Source organism: Leptodactylus fuscus, chromosome 11 (genome assembly GCF_031893055.1).
Source record: "Leptodactylus fuscus isolate aLepFus1 chromosome 11, aLepFus1.hap2, whole genome shotgun sequence".
Classification (NCBI taxonomy): domain Eukaryota; kingdom Metazoa; phylum Chordata; class Amphibia; order Anura; family Leptodactylidae; genus Leptodactylus; species Leptodactylus fuscus.
The window spans coordinates 58,170,119-58,187,714 of record NC_134275.1 but is presented as its reverse complement, the minus strand read 5'-3'; the positions used below and the strand labels follow the sequence as shown (position 1 = coordinate 58,187,714).

The 17,596-nt window shown below is 44.9% G+C and overlaps 1 protein-coding gene across 1 annotated transcript; it reads left to right on the top strand.

Annotated features, from left to right (window-relative positions):
* The first annotated feature begins 202 nt into the window (after positions 1-202).
* Positions 203-17,025, top strand: ZNF711 (zinc finger protein 711). Its single transcript, XM_075259867.1, has 9 exons — positions 203-637; positions 2,285-2,388; positions 2,773-3,297; positions 6,124-6,285; positions 10,052-10,198; positions 11,216-11,353; positions 13,373-13,420; positions 14,450-14,590; positions 15,716-17,025. The coding sequence occupies exons 2-9, from the start codon at positions 2,310-2,312 to the stop codon at positions 16,891-16,893; spliced, it is 2,418 nt and encodes an 805-aa protein (XP_075115968.1). The 5' UTR covers positions 203-637; positions 2,285-2,309; the 3' UTR covers positions 16,894-17,025.
* The last annotated feature ends 571 nt before the right edge of the window (positions 17,026-17,596 follow it).

Here is a 17,596-nt window from a genome sequence, read left to right as displayed (position 1 = left end):
TCCAAAAGGATGAGTACAGTAACCAATTAAATCAATGCTTTTAGTCCTTAGGGGAGGGGCCAATAACAACCAATCAAATGAAAGCTTTAAAGGTTTTGAGGGTAAGGTAATGACAGCTAATTGGTTGCTATGGGCAACAGCTGGTTCAGTCACGAAGCCTTGTGTATGGAATAAAATGGCGGCTCCTGTCAGCCACAAATAAACCTCTCCGGTGCGGCCTCAGGTTGTGTCACTGACGGCGAATAATGGAGGCCCAGGTTACGATAGTGCGGCTCCGGTCCACGGCCGGGCCCTGACTCTGAGAGTGGCCATGCTGGGAGTTGTAGTACCACACAACCCCGCTCCTGTGACCAGTACCCCGGCCAGGCCCGGCTGTGAAGGGGGATGAGGCGCTGTCATCTCGGGCCCAGCCGTGAGCAGTGAGGGCGGTGCGGCCTGGAGCTGCCGGTTCTCCACTCTCCCTCCCCGCTTCTCCGCCGCCAGTGACGTGAGGTGTGGAGGGGAGGAGGCCGCTCCGGGCCGGGGGGAGGAGGAGGAGGCCGCGCCCGCTCCCCTCGCTCATTGGCCGAGGCCCCCGCAGCCCCCTGATCCGTAGACCCGAGACCCCGGTGGAGAGAGGACGCCCGGAGCCTGACAGGTAACCGGAGGGATCGGGGGGAGCACAGGCCGCGGCCCAGGGACGCCAAATCCTCAATTACAGCCTGGAGGCCCCGACTGAATGACCCCCATCCTCCTGGGGAGACCCCCAATATACAGGCCGCGCATCAGGACAGGACCCCGAACCATGGACACAGGCCCGGACCCCCAAAATCCTGACCATACAGCCTGGGCCTGTCAGATAGGAGAACTCTAGGAGAGCACCCCAGATCCTGACCCCCCCCCCCCCCCCCCCCCCCCCCCCATCATCTCCCAGGGACTACCATCCCCCTCCCAAAGAAAAATCCTTTCCCAGGAACTAAAAAAAAAAAAAAAAAAAAATTGAAAATCCTTTCTCGTTACTGTTCAGCCCCCTCCCCCTCCATCCTTTTCCAGGGACCGATTACCACCCCTCAAATCATAACCCACATCCCTGATCCCTGTGTATACATCTGTATCACTCCTGTATCCACCATACATCATCTGTAATGATGCATCACTTACCAGTGGTACCCCCTCACCTCTGTACTAGGTACCCTCTCATCTCATCTGTGTGCTATGTACCCCTCATCTCTTTACTTAGCATCACCCCTGTACTATATACCAATCCCCTGTACTATATACCCATCCCCTGTACTATATACCCATCACCTCTGTATTTATAATCATCTCTCTATCCTTCACATCTGTTCTTATTATCAGTGTACTCCTCATATCTGTGCTATGTGCTTATCATCACCCATGTACTGTGTACCCCTCTTCTCTGTACTGTGCACTGATCCATCCCAATACAGTGTACCCCTCTCCTCTATATTGTGTTCTTATCATCACCCCCTGTACTGTGTACCTCTCATCTCTGTACTATGTACCTATCATCACCACTGTACAGTGTACCACTCATATTTGTACTACGTACCCCTCATCTTTATACTCGTCACCTCTGTACTGTGTACCCCTCATCTCTGTTCTAGTTCTTAACATCGCCCCAATACAGTGTACCTCTCATCTCTGTATTTCTCATCACCCCAATACTGTGTGCCCCTCTTCTCTATCCTGTGTACATAGCGTCACCGCAGTACAGTTTACTCCTTATGTCTGTACTGTGTACTTATTATCACCTCAGTACTGTGTACCAGTATCCTCTGATCTGTATTGTGTACCCCTCTTCTCACTACTGTGTACTTACAGGGGCACTCATGGGTGATAACACTAAGAACATAGTATACAGATGAGGGGTACAGAGGGGATAAGTACACAGTAATATATACTAGCTATCACCCCTGTGCACCCCTCATCTGAGTACAGAGGTGATAAGTACATAGTACAATGCACCCCTCACCTCTGTGCTGTGTACTCCTCACCCTTCCTTGTACAATAGACCTGAGACTCTGTTTTTTTTTTTTTTCTTTTTTGGGAGGGGGGGGGGGGGTGTTTGGAGCTTTTAGCACCTATTAGTTTAACCCCAGAATACAGAGCTTTGAGGTTCTTTTGTTCTCTGCCCCTCTGGCTCTGTGTCTTGTATTTGAGGGCACGGTACATCAGGTGGATGGGGCAGCTACAAAGACCCTGTACTGTGACTGGGATTCTCCTTTTGCTCACTTTCATCCGTCTGGGATTTCCAGTGACTTGTGGCTTTATTTGTGTACAGGTTTTGTGAATGACTCGGAATAACCATGGATTCGGGAGGTGGAGGGCTGGAACTCCAGATACAAGAGGCCAAGATTCCTCATACAATGATCATGCAGGACTTTGGTATGGGTACTTCCTTTATTTGGTCAGAAAGCCAGAGAGATCGTAGAAAAATCCTCAATAATGATCAATAATATAATGCATGGAAACATTTAGCAGGTATTCTAATGCATTGGTTCAGAGAATTAGCTAATAATGTAATACATAGATGCATAATACGTAGAAAGATCTTCTAGATCATATAATGGATAAATTCAAGGATCTTATAGGTAAAATCAATGGAGGGATCTTATAGTTTAATGGTCAAGTAGAAAGATCTTCTAGGTAATATAATAGAAGAATAAATAGATCTTATAGTTAATATAATAGATTATTCTACCTATCCTTGTATTAGATCTTTCTATTTATCAATCTAACCTGTTATATGTTCCTTGGTTGTCTCCGCAGTGGCTGGGATGGCCGGCACAGCCCATGTCGATGGCGACCACATTGTCGTTTCTGTTCCAGAGGCCGTGTTAGTTTCCGATGTCATCACAGATGATGATATCACATTGACGCAGGAGGAGCTGTCTGATGAAGTTGTGCAAGGTCCTGACATCATAAGTGAGGATGACGCTGGTACAGAGAACATTATTGTACCGGAGGCCGTCCTAGAAACCGCAATTGAGGAGGAGCTGGAGAGCAGCCATCACGTCTTGGAATCTGACATCATCACTGAAACTGTTACTGACCAAGTGTTTGTGACCGATCTTGTCGCTGGAGCTGAAAGTCATTTGGCCCAAGTGGTACAGGACGCAATGTCAGGATCTCACTCTCCCACCATGGTCTCTCAGGAGGTTCTGGTTGCCAGCTGTGACTCTGATGCCATTATCCATTCCCCTGACATCCAGGCTGCCGGCTCCTCAGTAACCATTAAAACCGAGGATGATGATGATATGAAAGGTCCTGGTGAGGATTACCTGATGATATCATGTAAGTAAACTCCGCTTGTAGGCATAGTCTCAGTGTAATCACCATTTGGAGTAGCTGGTCAGTGGGGCCTCATGGTCAGAGGCCTAGGGACTGTTGACATCACATTTTTTTTTGGACACTTGTGTTTATCCCAAAAGAAAACACACAGCCACGAATCCGTTACTTTTTCCATTGCTGACTATATAATCGGATGGCCACCAACCCATCTGTTTTTTTGCATCCGTTCATGTCCTCAGGCACATGCAGATTTATATACAGGACTGGAGAACGTCCCCTAGTACTAGTCTATGAATGAGTACAGTCAGGGGGACGCTCATCACAGCTTAGTGTCATCGTTGGGTGGTAAGGAACACCCCCTCTGACAGTACAACCTTATGGATGAGTACTGTCAGGGGAGGCGTTCCTCATAGCCCAGTTAGACTATCACGAACGCTCTTCTGATGGCACAGATATCTCCACCCCGGGGACAGATAGCGGGAAAGCGCACTGTCTGCTTTCTAGCGGTATATAAAAGCGCATGTGCCTGAGGACATGAAAAGTCCTCTGTAAATAAAAACGGATCAGTTTCTGTTTGTTCTTCAGTGCGACATAAAAAGTGTTTTGTCCTACAGTAACTGATCAGTTTTTATTGAACCTTGACTCCATCTTCAGTTTCTATCCGCTTTCATCCGTTTCTTTGCACCAGTTTTTTGAATTCGCAAAACTGATAAGTTACACTGATGATCAAAATGTAATGTGAACGGCCGCTTAAATTGGAAGTTGTAGACCCCAGTGTAAAATTTGCAATGGGGCCCTCGCTTACTATTGGCTTTCTAGAATACGTGTCTTCCTATGTTGTGGAGAGGTCTTTGGGCTCCCTCAAGCTCTGTAGCTATTTCTCTGCTCCTAGATGTCTTCTTGATGATGAATCCAAGTATCATTGATGGTTTCCACTGATTGTTCCACCTCCGTTATCTGTCTCAGTAATCTGCCATTGTCGGAGCTTACCAGATTGCTGAATAAATGCCCAGTGAACCACACTATTTTTCAGATTGCCAGCAGTGAGGTTGAGGGTAGAGCAATGACGTTTCGGTGTCTTTGCAGCTTTTACACAGTGTTTTGCAGTGTATTCTGGGAGGTTTTTCTCCTGTATAGGCATCTGTTACTGCATTCTGAATGTAGGTACAATCAGGACTTGCTCCACTTATGTATTTGATTAGGGCCTGGCCCAGATTTGATATTGGGCTTTTAGGGCTCCTTATTCTTCATAAGGTCCAGACAATGTCATTACCCACAATTAAGAGGCCGAAAGATTACTGTCACTCACCCATCACATTGTATGTTGCTTGTGTAAGTACCCATGTATCGTGGTTCCCCAAAAATAAGCCCTAGTCTGATTTTTTTTTTTTTTTTTTTTTTTTCAGGCTTTTTGGAGTATGCTAGAAATATAAGCCCTACTCCAAAAATAAGCAGTAGTTACAGTTCATTAAAAAACGTGTCCAGGCAGCTATATATGTAAAAATGTAATACGGAATAGAATAAAGCAGGACAGAATGGAAAGCCAATATCCCCCCCTTCCCTCAGAGAATTGCACCCCCCCCCCAAAAAAAAAAAATGGAAATTAATCTTAAAGGAGCTTTCTGTACAAGATGGCACTAGTGAGATAGGCAGCCATTATTGTTGTGGAGAACTATCGGTAATGCCAGGCTTTCACACACAGATCAGGTAGTCCCACTGGCATGACTCCACTCCCAAATCCAAGCATTGTGGCTGCTTCTGGTCACCAAGGGGAGCCAACTGTTACACTGCTGCAATGACACGAGACAATGAAAGTGATACGCCTTTGACAAGAGTGATGCCGGTCTGTGTGAGAGCCCATCCATTACTGGCACTTGTCTACTCTGTTTTGGGTGTGATGAGTGGATTGTTCCTAAGGGGAGACATCCCCTGAAAATAAGCCCTAACCCCTGCTTAGTTCTGCTGCTGCTTTCCTTCAGATTCATTGAGCATAACAAAGCTCTAGCTGTCTGTAGCCACCACTAGGGGGAGTTCCTGGCATACAGATTTGTCATTGACTTCTACGGAGTGGGAAGGATACAACCTCGCTCAATAGATATATTGCATTACTTTTCTTGTATATTGTGTCTTGTATTATAATCCAGTGCTGTGTTACCACTCCTGCAGGCTTCAGTGCATTTCCTGCTTGTTCTGGTGATCTCTATAGTCATTTGGTGTAGGAACGCTCACTGCCCCTCTGCATTATAGGAGATCAGTGAACCTGGGTGGGGGCGTCTGGTCACAGTCTTGCTGTTTCCACTCCCTAAAATACACTCGTTTTTGCATGTTATTAGGAACATTAAATGAGTGTTCAGATTGTGGTATAAAGATGACACTTCCCAGATTGCAAACCACCAGAGCAAGCTGTGAGTAGATGCTGAATAGAGGGAGCGTGCAGATATAGATTGGGATCTATGACTCACGTAAGATGCCGTGTGCATGTATGGATTATCGAGCTTACCTGTCATGGACATCTTCTTGGTGGTTAGGACACAAATGACGCAGCAACCACTGCGAGGACCAGGGTAGCAGCAGGTGGATACCCAATTTAAGAACTCACCAGGGATCTTGCAAGCTACTAAGCTCACAGTTCTCACCATTCAGTCAAACTCAACATTTCTGACAGAAATCTGGGCCGACAGGATCATTTTGTGGGCTTCAGTTTCCACTCCTTGTCCTAAAATCTGTCTGTAGGGTCTTGTGCTTGTATCCCTGTCCAATGACCACTCTTCTCACTGCACAGTGTCTCACGGTTAATTAACACGATGTAAATGAATTTGCTTCATCCAGTAGACGACGTCGGGGACAAGTTAGAACGCATCGGCAGCACTCCTCTAAAAATCAGCACAGAGGTTTCCCATGGGGACGCAGCGTCTAAAGAAGATGGGTTTGGTTCAGAGGTGATTAAAGTTTACATATTCAAAGCGGAGGCGGATGATGATGTGGAAATAGGTCAGTACACTTCACACACGGCCATCAAACCATCTCACCGTGAAATCCTGCATTGTAAATATGTATTATCTTGTATCCGCTCACTGCCTCTTATCACTTCAGATCAGACGTTGAATGGGCAGCTTTTACTTGCTCCACTATTGCAGCTGAAACCAAAGACCAAGTCTCTGTAGGATATATGCAGGTCTGTCCATACCTGTGGAGGAGGCACAAGCCCTCATCATTAACTTTAGTCTAACAGGCTCTTTCTCCTTTTGTAGCGGTGTTTCACAGTTTAAAGGGGTTCTCTAGGGATTGTTTGCTCACTTAGTATCTGCTCCTCCTCGCCACCTCGCTGGTTGGGAAATTAGGTTGTTATAATAGTGAAGCAGCTTCCATGGTACATCCCGTTGTGAACACAGAAGTGGAAGGAGGTGAATTAACTTGGGTGCTGGTTTCGATCACCAATTTTGGGGCCGGCCTGGAAACCCAAGTTACAGTCCAAATAGAACTACAGAGAATTGAGGTGTTTTAAATACTCCCTGGAGAGCCCCTTTAAAGGGATTCTATCATTAAAATCAGATTTTTTTTGTCGATCACGCGTAGGAATAGCCTTAAGAAAGGCTATTCTTCTCCTATCTTTAGATGTCTTCTCCGCGCCGCCGGTTGGTAGAAATCCCGTTTTTTGTCGGTATGCAGGTGAGTTCTCTCGCAGCACTGGGGGCGAGCCCCAGCGCTCAAACAACACTGTGGGCATCCCCAATGCTGTGAGAGAACTGCCTCCATCTTCTTCTGGAACGGCCTCTCTTCGCGTCTTCTTCCGACACTGGCTTCAAATTTCTAGGCCTAGGGCAAAGCTGACTGCGCATGCCCACAGGCCACAAGAAAATGTCCGTTTACAAGAATTTTCTTGTGGCCGGCAGGCATGCGTAGTCTGCTCTGCCCGAGACCTAGAAGTTTGACCCCCTGAGCCAAAAGAAGACACAAAGAGAGGCAGAAGATAGAGGCTGCGCTTTAGATTTCTCTTGCAGCATTGGTGATGCCCCCAGTGCTGCGAGAGAACTCATTTGCATACCGACAAAAACCGGGATTTATACCGAACAGCGGCCCGGAGAAGACCTCTAAAGGTAGGAGAAGGATAGCCTTTCTTAAGGCTATTCCGACGTGGTACCCAGAAAAAAATGCATTTTAATGATAGAATCCCTTTAAGATCACAAGTAGCTTTGTAGATTCCTTGATTCACAGTTTGAGTCAGTTTGAGCTATTTTATTGTATCTTCTCCATTCACATCCAGAGCTGCTTCAGAAATGGTTTCATTGTTCCTTCTGTAAGACATGGCCACATTATATCAACTTCCTCAGTACTGCTGCCAGGTAACATGAAACTCCTAGAGAACTGCTTTGGATGTGACTGGAGCAGTGTAACTAAATGATCTGCTTTACTTGTTCTTTTATACAAAGGCTCAGGATGTGTCCATGCTGCAGTGATCAGAAGAAAAAAATCTCATTATTGGAGTTACTCAATTTACATGCAGATGTAAAAATGCAGACTCCTCGCAGTTACAGCTGACTACTCATTAATGTACAGCAACATATAGTCAGCAGCCGGGAGCCATTTTCCTGAAAGAAGCTCAGTTGTATTAAGGGGGTTCTCTAAGACCCCCATGTGTATTACATGTTCATGATCTTTCCACGGAATAGGTTATCGGTAATTGGTGGGGTCTGACACCCAGACCTTTGGCTGGTATACAGGGTATATGGCCAGAAGCAACTCTGGTCCTATTCTAGTGAATGCAGTTCCCTGACACCACTGCTATATCACCGTACACCGGATAAGTTGATAGGTGTGGGGTCTGGTTGTCAGATATTCGACAATCTGGTACTGATGACCTATCCTGCGGACAGGTAATTGATATGCAATATACAAGGGGGGTTGGATAGTGCATTTATCTCTGTCTACATGTGAAATGGAAGTTAGATTGTGCTTGTCCGTACCTGCTGCTTTACACGTCCGCTCCTGAAAAGGAGACCCATGGAACGGCCACTGAGGTGTGGAAAAGTATGCATTATATGGAGTCTGTTTGTTTTTTTTGTTTTTTTGCTTTAGCACCATTGGTGTTGCTTCAGTATATTGGCACCATAAAATGCCACCTTTACGATGCCCCAGTGAAAGTTATTGGGTAATACGCATGTCATGTACCATTGGACTCTATTAAAGTGTGAATTCTATTCAAGGGGTTTTCTGAGGCTTTAAAGTTGATGAACTACGCTCAAGGTTGGTCATGAACTGTAGATCTGTGCGGGTTTGGCATCCAGGACCCCGTGGATCTACTGTTTGAAGCCACAGTGGCCATTCATTGGTCACATGGCCTGATCACATGGCACAGACTCATTCACTTGAATGGACTGCGCTGCAATAGCAGAGGTGTACAGCGCTGTGCTCGGTGAGTACTGCAGAGCTGCAGCGCTTACAGCCGTTCGCCAGAGTCTGGGGTGTTGGACCTCTGGCCATCTTTAATTGTGGGAGGAATATGCAAATCTGTCTCCCAAGATGTAAATAGGGAGACAGTGCCTCTAAAATTACAAAGAAAAAATATGAAGTAAGAGAAAGCTCACCACTTAGCTCCCGACCTGCTTCCCAAGGCGCACGACCCGTGCGTCAGGACTCCATGAAACCAATCCTTGATAAGTTTCCAATAAAGATAGAGGGATCCGCAGCACATGGGTGCACTTTTAAAAATTAACTTCAGACTTTAAAAACTGCCATAGGCGGCAAACAAAATATGATCAAAACATTGTGAAGAAGAGAGAAAAAAAACGTGAATAAAAACCGAAGTACTGACGCGTTTCGGAATTCTAAGATCCCTTATTCATAGTGGTTCCGGCGTGTATACTGAGACTGAAATCTAATTGTCTGATCTCTCCATTTTAAACCTTAACACAGGTGCAAAACGTAATGGGATGACGAATGCGTTCCGTTTCATTAAATGTATTTGTGTCAATAAAGTTTGTTTCGACCATTGCCGAGTCATTTGTTTTAATTTAATACACCATAGCTAGCCATAGGAAACCATAGGTGATTATATTAACCCTTTAAATCCTTTTTCCAAAAGTTCTAAATTTCACATCTTTATAGGGTGGAGGTAGGAGTTAATGTATAAACATCCAGTGCCTCTGTTATGCTGCCCTCTATAGGAAGCAACCTGAACATCATGCACGACTTTCCCAGAAACCTTTACTGCATAATGTGGGATTTTTACCAAGTCAGTTTCTCAGCTACGGACGGCCGTTTCGGTCTGGTTGGACCTAGTCAGCGCAGCGTAGTAACAGCCATCCGCAGCTGAGAAACTGACTTGGTAAAAATCCCACATTATGCAGTAAAGGCTTCTGGGAAAGTCGTGCATGATGTTCAGTGTGCTTCCTATAGAGGGCAGCATAACAGAGGCGCTGTCTCCCTATTTACATCTTGGGAGACAGATTTGCATATTCCTCCCATGATCCCTTACAGTGAAGCGACTATGGCTCTATAAGTCTCCACACACCTAATAGGTGGTTTCTCCTTAAGGAGTGACATTATCCCCATCATCTTTAATTAATGACCTACTTGAGGATAAGACATCAATTAATAAGTCCCAAAAAACCTCTTTAAATGTAATATTTCTACTGCTGGGCTATGCACAGATTATATATGTAGCTGAATGTATCGTCGGATAGAACTGAATGTTTAGTCCTATATTGATAACATCTTAAAAGCAGTCATCTTGTGACATTGTCCTTCATTATTTCAGGGGGCACAGAAATTGTTACTGAGAGTGACTTTCACAACGGGCATCCCATTGCTGGAGTCATTGAGCAGACCGGTCTGGCTCGAGTACAAAGAGAGAAGATGGTTTACATGACTGTTAAAGACTCCACTCAGGAAGATGAGGAGATCGGTAAAGAACTGCACGGCTTTCCTTCCCATAGGCAATATAAGTCACTGATAATATCCATTCATCAGTCCAACTTGCATCATGTTTTTCTATTTTTTACTGTGGTTAGAGGTAGAGCTGCATTTTATAGATTACATTGGTCCCTCTTTGGCATCAAAGCCGATCTTACACATTAGATAGCCGTCAGATGCTCTTAAAAGGATCTTATCATTGGATTCCCTTTTTTTCTCGATAACACGTAGTAATAGCCTTAAGAAAAGCTATTCTTCTCCTATCTTTAGATGTCTTCTCCGCGCCGCCCTTTGGTAGAAATCCGGTTTTCTTGGGTATGCAAATGAGTTCTCTTGGAGCACTGGGGCGGTCCTCAGCGCTCAAACAGCAATGGGGGCGTCCCCAATGCTACGAGAGAACTCTCCAGCAACGCCTCCATCATCTTCTGGAACGCCCTCTCCCTGTGTCTTCTTCAGTCCTGGGTTTCAATCTTCTAGGCCTCAGGCAGAGCCGATTGCACATGCCCGCGGCCACAAGAAAATGGCCGCTTATGCTGACTGCGCATGCCTGGGTCACAAGAAAATGGCCACTTACACCAGCTTACAGTGTAAGCGGCCATTTTCTTGTGGCCTGGGCATGCACAGTTGGCTCTGCCTGAGGCCTAGAAAATTTAAAACCCAGGACGGAAGAAGACACAGGGAGAGGGCGTTCCAGAAGAAGATGGAGGTGTCGCTGGAGATTTCTCTCGCAGCATTGGGGGTGCCCCCAGTGCTTTGAGAGAACTCATTTGCATAAAGACGAAATCCTGAATTCAGTAGAATGACGGTGCGGAGAAGACATCTAGAGGTAGGAGAAGAATAGCCTTTCTTAAGGCTATTCCTACGTGTTATTGAGAAAAAAATGGGTATCCAATGATAAGATCCCTTTAAGCATTCAAGCTCCTATTTTCAGGCGACCTGCCTTTTTATTATCCTGATATGTTTGATGTATCATACAGACAACTGGTAACGTCTTCTCCACTATACACAGGCTGTGCGGAGATTGCAGATGAAGTTTACATGGAGGTCATCGTGGGGGAAGAGGAAGCCGCTTCTCTTCCTGATGGTCAGACGGAGGACTCCAACTTGAGCAAAACATTTGTTCCTGTGGCCTGGGCAGCAGCTTATGGTAAGAGAACATATATCTGCAGTATGTGAGAACTTTATAAGGCAATGTAGGAAATGCATCCATTCTATTGTTAAAGGAAAACACATTTGGTCCTGTTACTACACAGTGTATGGAGCTTGTCTGCTTCTTGCTCCTAATAGCCGATATAAGACGTATGATCTGATGTCATGTCATACACCTCCAACCTGATTTTGATGACCTATCCTAAAATAGGCAGAAATTATCCAATTTTGGAGAATGCCTTTTAAAACCTTCTTCTATAACTTTGTAAATGCTTTGCTTTTCTTATCCCGTGTGGGGTTTGACTTGCTGAACGGTCTATTAACCTCCAAAATTTCAGGATTTTGCTGGTTTTCTGAGCAAAATCCGAGAGCAATGCGTTGCAAGTTGTCAAGTCACATGGTTGAAGAGACCTCTATAGTAGTCTCGAAAGCTCGATATGTCATCAAAAAACTTTTTAAGTTAGCCATTAAAAAAGGTATCAACTACTGAGGACTTCTCTCAAAAAATTTTTCATTTCATGTCCACTGGCTAACACAGTACAAGGATATTTTTTCTTTTACAAAGTCACATGGTTGACAACTACGCAGGCAACTAGCAATATTGTGGATATGGCTTTGCCTATGAAAGGTCCAGTAAGGGCTAGTTCACACGGGGGCAAAGAGGCTGATTTTGACAGCGGATTTCGCTTCAAAATCAGCCCCTTTACAATAGTGGTCTATGTAGACTGCTAGCTTTTTTTTTTTCTGCTAGCAGAGAAAAAGAAGCGACATGACCTTTCTTCAGGCGGAAAAGATGTGAATGGGAGGCGGTTTGCAAAAAACCATGTGGGAAAAAAACACGACGCGGTTTTTGCAGCCCATTCACTTTACAGGAGGGGAAAACAGCCTGGCTTTTTTGTAACAAAAAAAAGCTCCAAAAAAAAAGCTTGACAAGGTCCAAAAAAAGCCTCCTAATTAGGAAGCTTTTTTTCCGGTGCCAAAATAAGCCACATTATTTACGTGTGAACTAACCCTTAGCGTTCTGAAACTGAAAATTCAACAAAGTGAAATCTGTAAATTACATAGCCCTCAATATTTTTTGCATTCTTTATCTGCTGTTGTAGGGGCGGTTAGTGGCACGCTGCACAGACCTTTCGTGTATGGAAGTTTAGTGTTGAAAAAACAACTTTTAGGCTAAAGCCACATATTGTGAAAAACTTCTAAAAACCATGGCAGAGAAAAAAAGCATTTCTACACATGTGATTCGGTATTCATTCATTCATTCATTCATTTTCTGCAGTGTGTGGCCGAGACTAAAACTCTCATTCACTTTGCAAAAACTGTAAAACGCTGTTTTTTTTTTGTTTTTTTTTCTATTTCTGCAATGGCCAAAAATGCTTTGTCTCTTCAGTGTGTATCCTTACCCTTAATAGTGAGCTGTTTGGTGCACCTGAGCTGTCACACATGGTTTTGCTTGTGGTCACCACCCCCCAGCATAAAGCTTGACCAATCCCAGTGTGCAGCCAAAGACTAATAGAGGTGCTCTGTCAGGCATGGCCACGCCGCGGGTGCACCAAGTTGTTGGCAGTGAGATTGCGCTTTGACACAAGATAGGTTTGTGCATTATATCTGTGCCTACAACAGCGGAGATAATGGACCAAAAAAGACTTTAAAATGTGCGGGTGCAGTCATATATCTGCAGTATAAATCTTATCTCTGCGTACTACTCAATGGGGGGATTCTCGATATGAAAGCCATTACATGTGCCAAACGTGCATCACAACCCACATTGTGCACTTCATTTACCGCATTGTACAAATGTGGGCGATCTAGTTATTATTACTCATGACAGTTTTCTGGTTCCGACTTGGTGTAAATGTCTATTCTGGCACACAAGAATGCGTCTCATTTACGAAGAGGCCTGACATTTATATATCGGTTGTATTATCTGAAACCATTCTTCTTTCTTCATGGCAGTGGGTGATCGAGTGAGGAAAGTAACTCAAATTTTCTGTGACTTTGTTTTTTTGGTCTGTAGGTGAAGAGAGGGAGCTGCCCAGGAAATACGGGGACTGGCAGGAGGCAGGTGAGTTATCATAGTGAGATTGACGGGTTATTGCTACCTCAACCCTTATTGGCTGAAATGACAATACATGTCCGTAGGTCACAGCTAGAAGTGGTCAGGATTATGGAAACCGGATACAAAACTGCATAGCACAGTCAACTCAGCTGTTTCCATAATCCCAGCCACCTCTGACTGTACTAATAACTTGTGAATTCATTATGCCCTATCCATGTGATACTAAGATTAGAGATGTGTAATAGTGAAATATTTCCTTTTTCTGCCTCTATCAGATCTATTGGTCCATTTAATGTATGTTCTGGGAGCTTATACATAAAATAAATCCATTAAAGGCAATGTGAACACAGACTAACAATGCAAACGGATTGATTTACTTATCTTGTAGTGATCTTAAAGGGGCTGTTCTATTATGGACACAGGATAAGTGTTTGATCACTGGGGATACGATCACAAAGTCCTTCAGCAACGAGAATGAGGGACTGAAAGTCCCATTTAAAGCATCCTTGTGAATGGAGCATCAGTTCACTTATGTGACTTCTTCTCAAGTCACTGCTATGGGGCTGCAGGGACCATAATCTTCAGCTGCATCAGAGTGTAGAGATCCATGGCTGCATCTAAACTGTTATAAAGACACTAATTCATATGTCTTATCGCCATTCACTTCTGCAGTGCATTGCTATCTATTATAGAGGGGCTGACTAATATAGTGTTCAATTAACTCTTCCCTGTCACCCATTACTTTGTCACGTCTCTCCCATGCTGATACATATATATACACATAGGTGTATATGGTCAGTAGCTGTTTCCCAATGTTCTCTTATATTGTGTGTGTTAGATTTTGCATGGCAGGCAGCAGAATTGTGAATTCTGCTCTGGATGTGACACTACAGCCCATTTAATGTTGAGCACATGTATAACGTGTCAGTTTACATCCTGCTCTGATGCCTCCTCCACAGGACACGATCCAGGTTTTATTCTCTGCCTTTGTGTTGAATGTTCTTTTTATTGTAATGTGACATTTTCTGGCCTCAGGAAACTTAGAACCGAGGCTGGAAAACAAGAATGGAACAGCGACCCAGTACCTGCAGATCTGTGACAGTATCGCCACCAGCAGAGCCCTGAAACAAAAGGCCAAGAAGAGGAGGAGAGGGGATGCCAGACAGTGGCAGACAGGTACTGCCAGACTCGGGCACACACAGCAGTGGTCAGTGATACGTGGTATGGACTGTGGGCAATGTTCATTGGAGATAGAAGGTGACACTGCAGATCACCAGAGTCCGTCACATCCTGGAAGACTCCCCCATAGATGAGATTGCAGCCTTTGTTATTCATTTTAACCTTGTTATTTTGCTGATCACAAAACTAAATCTGTCGTGTTTCCATCTTGTTATACAGTAAGAGTCTATAGAAACAAGTCATGAAGAACATGGCCCATCCCTAGAATAACCCCATTATCAGAATCCTTCACTTTAAGGAAGCAATCCCAAGGTTTTCGGAGTTTTTTTGTTTTCAGACTGATTTTTAGCAACTCTTAGGAATTAATAAGGAAATGGGCGTCTAGTTCACATATACGATTCAGTATGAATCCATAAGCGTGTTTGCTGGTCATGTGACACAGCCAAGGACCAGATAGGAATGTAAAAGGAACTTGCATTTGCTTTTTTTTAGGCTAAGGCCTCACGTTGAGGAAACGCAGCTTTTTTGGTTATAGATTTTGTTGCGGTTTTGTGAGCCAAAGCCAAGAGAGGATTGAGCTTCATATATATTGCTCATTACTTTTGTAGCCATTCTTGGCTTTGGCTCCAAAAACTGCAACAACATCTGCAACAAAAAAAAGCTGTGTTTCTGTAACGGGGGGGCCTTAGCTTTAAAGTGTTTTTCAGCCAGACCTGCCCCATCCATAACATACGTGGGGTGGGGGAAATATAGAAAACCTTGGGAGAGCTACTTAAAGCAGCCGTGGTCCAGTAAGAAGCTGCAGGGTTACATTCTACACATCTGTTTTTATAAGACAAGCAGAACACAATCCATTTACATACAGACTGGCATAAAACTATTGGCTACCCACTCCTGTGCTGAAGTCCAGGTAATGGGCACTGATATATATATATTTTTTTTTTAGCATAGCGAAATATTGGGCCACTGTCAGCGGTTGGCTTATGATAGCACACCAAGCACCACTTCCCTCTTGAAGCCCCCATTTAGAGCACACTTTGGGTCTGGTTTGTGTAGATAGGGCTTCTCATTCTAATACTCTAATGCAATATTCAGTATTCTGCTTTTGTGTTTCCTGCACAGCCGTCATCATCGGTCCAGATGGGCAGCCACTGACAGTCTACCCCTGTCACATATGTGGCAAGAAGTTCAAATCCAGAGGTTTCTTGAAACGTCACATGAAGAATCACCCCGATCACATGATCAAGAAGAAGTATCAATGCACGGATTGCGACTTCACCACCAACAAGAAGGTCAGCTTCCATAACCACCTGGAGAGCCACAAGCTGAGCAGCAAGGTGGACAAAACGCACGAGTTTACCGAATACACGCGGAGATACCGCGAGGCTAGCCCCCTCAACTCCAACAAGCTCATCCTGCGGGACAAAGAGCCCAAACTCCACAAGTGCAAATATTGCGACTATGAGACCAGCGAGCAGGGACTGCTGAACCGCCATCTGCTGGCGGTCCACAGCAAAAACTTCCCTCATGTATGCGTTGAATGCGGAAAGGGTTTCCGGCACCCTTCTGAGCTCAAAAAACACATGAGGACACACACAGGCGAAAAGCCATACTTGTGCCACTATTGTGAATTTAGGTGTGCCGACCAATCCAATCTAAAAACACACATTAAAAGCCGCCACGGGACGGACTTACCATATAAGTGTGAACAGTGCCCGCAGGCATTTACTGATGAGAAGGAACTCTTACGGCACACAGAGCTATTTCAGGGTCACAAAACCCACCAATGCCCCCACTGTGACCACAAGAGCACCAACTCCAGCGACCTGAAACGGCATGTCATCTCCGTTCACACCAAGGACTTTCCTCACAAGTGCGAGGTCTGCGAGAAAGGGTTTCATCGTCCGTCGGAGCTGAAGAAGCACAGCGAGACTCACAAAGGCAAAAAGATCCACCAATGCCGACACTGTGACTTTAAAACGTCCGACCCCTTCATACTGAGCGGCCACATACTCTCTGTACACACCAAGGACTTGCCCTTTAAATGTAAAAAGTGCAAAAGAGGCTTCCGCCTTCAGCTCGAACTCAAGAAGCACATGAAAACTCACAGCGGAAAGAAGGTGTACCAGTGTCAGTACTGCGAGTACAGCACTACGGACGCTTCCGGATTTAAGCGCCATGTCATCTCCATACATACGAAGGACTACCCTCACCGCTGCGAGTTCTGCAAGAAGGGATTCCGGAGGCCGTCAGAAAAAAATCAGCATATCATGAGGCACCACAAGGAGGCCATCATGTAAAAGAGTACAGCCGCTTCAGCAGCAGGAGCCGCAGCCTTTCTCTGGTCTTTTATTTCATTTGCACTTTGCTGTGCGTTCCTCATGAAGGGGTTAATCCTCAATAGTGCACTGACCACAGCACGTCGCTGATTTAAGGGGGGGGGGGGGGTATGTTTTAATCTTTCTAGATCAGAAATGGTCAGACAGTGGCAGGAGAACCACAAGTACCAGCACGCTGCACTCCTGCCTAGACCACTAACGTAATGGCATGATCTGACTGACTGGTCGAGGGTTCACAATCGCTCGTTTTCGACTCTGTGCCTGAACTTTTTGCAAATTTCCATGTGCTGCAAAACGAAGCGATTGTTCCCCGAAAACGTCGCCAAGCGGCGACGTGTGCATTTGTGTATAAAGAGTTTACAGCGCTGCTAACACGACGGGCGCGCAGGATGCAGTATTGATTCTGTAGCATTTATTTCCTCTTACTTAAAGGTGGAACGCAGCAAGATATAAGGTGCTAGATAAGGCGACGTCGTCCGAGCTTTTAACGTTATTACAGTGGAGTGTGGTTTGGTGGGATCTCGTTTATTGTACGTATGTATGTACGAGTCTGATAAATGTAAATAAATATATATTATATCTATAGATGGAAGAATATAGCAGAAATTTAGCACTTTTATCTCGATGCGCCTGTTACGAGCGAGGAAAGGGAGGAGGCGGTCAC

Excerpts from the sequence above, each read along its gene's own strand:
- ZNF711 (XM_075259867.1), top strand. The coding sequence starts at position 2,310 with ATGGATTCGGGAGGTGGAGGGCTGGAACTCCAGATACAAGAGGCCAAG. Across the intron at positions 6,286-10,051 it reads GGATGATGATGTGGAAATAG|GGGGCACAGAAATTGTTACT; the intron begins GTCAGTACACTT and ends TCATTATTTCAG. Across the intron at positions 14,591-15,715 it reads TGCCAGACAGTGGCAGACAG|CCGTCATCATCGGTCCAGAT; the intron begins GTACTGCCAGAC and ends TTTCCTGCACAG.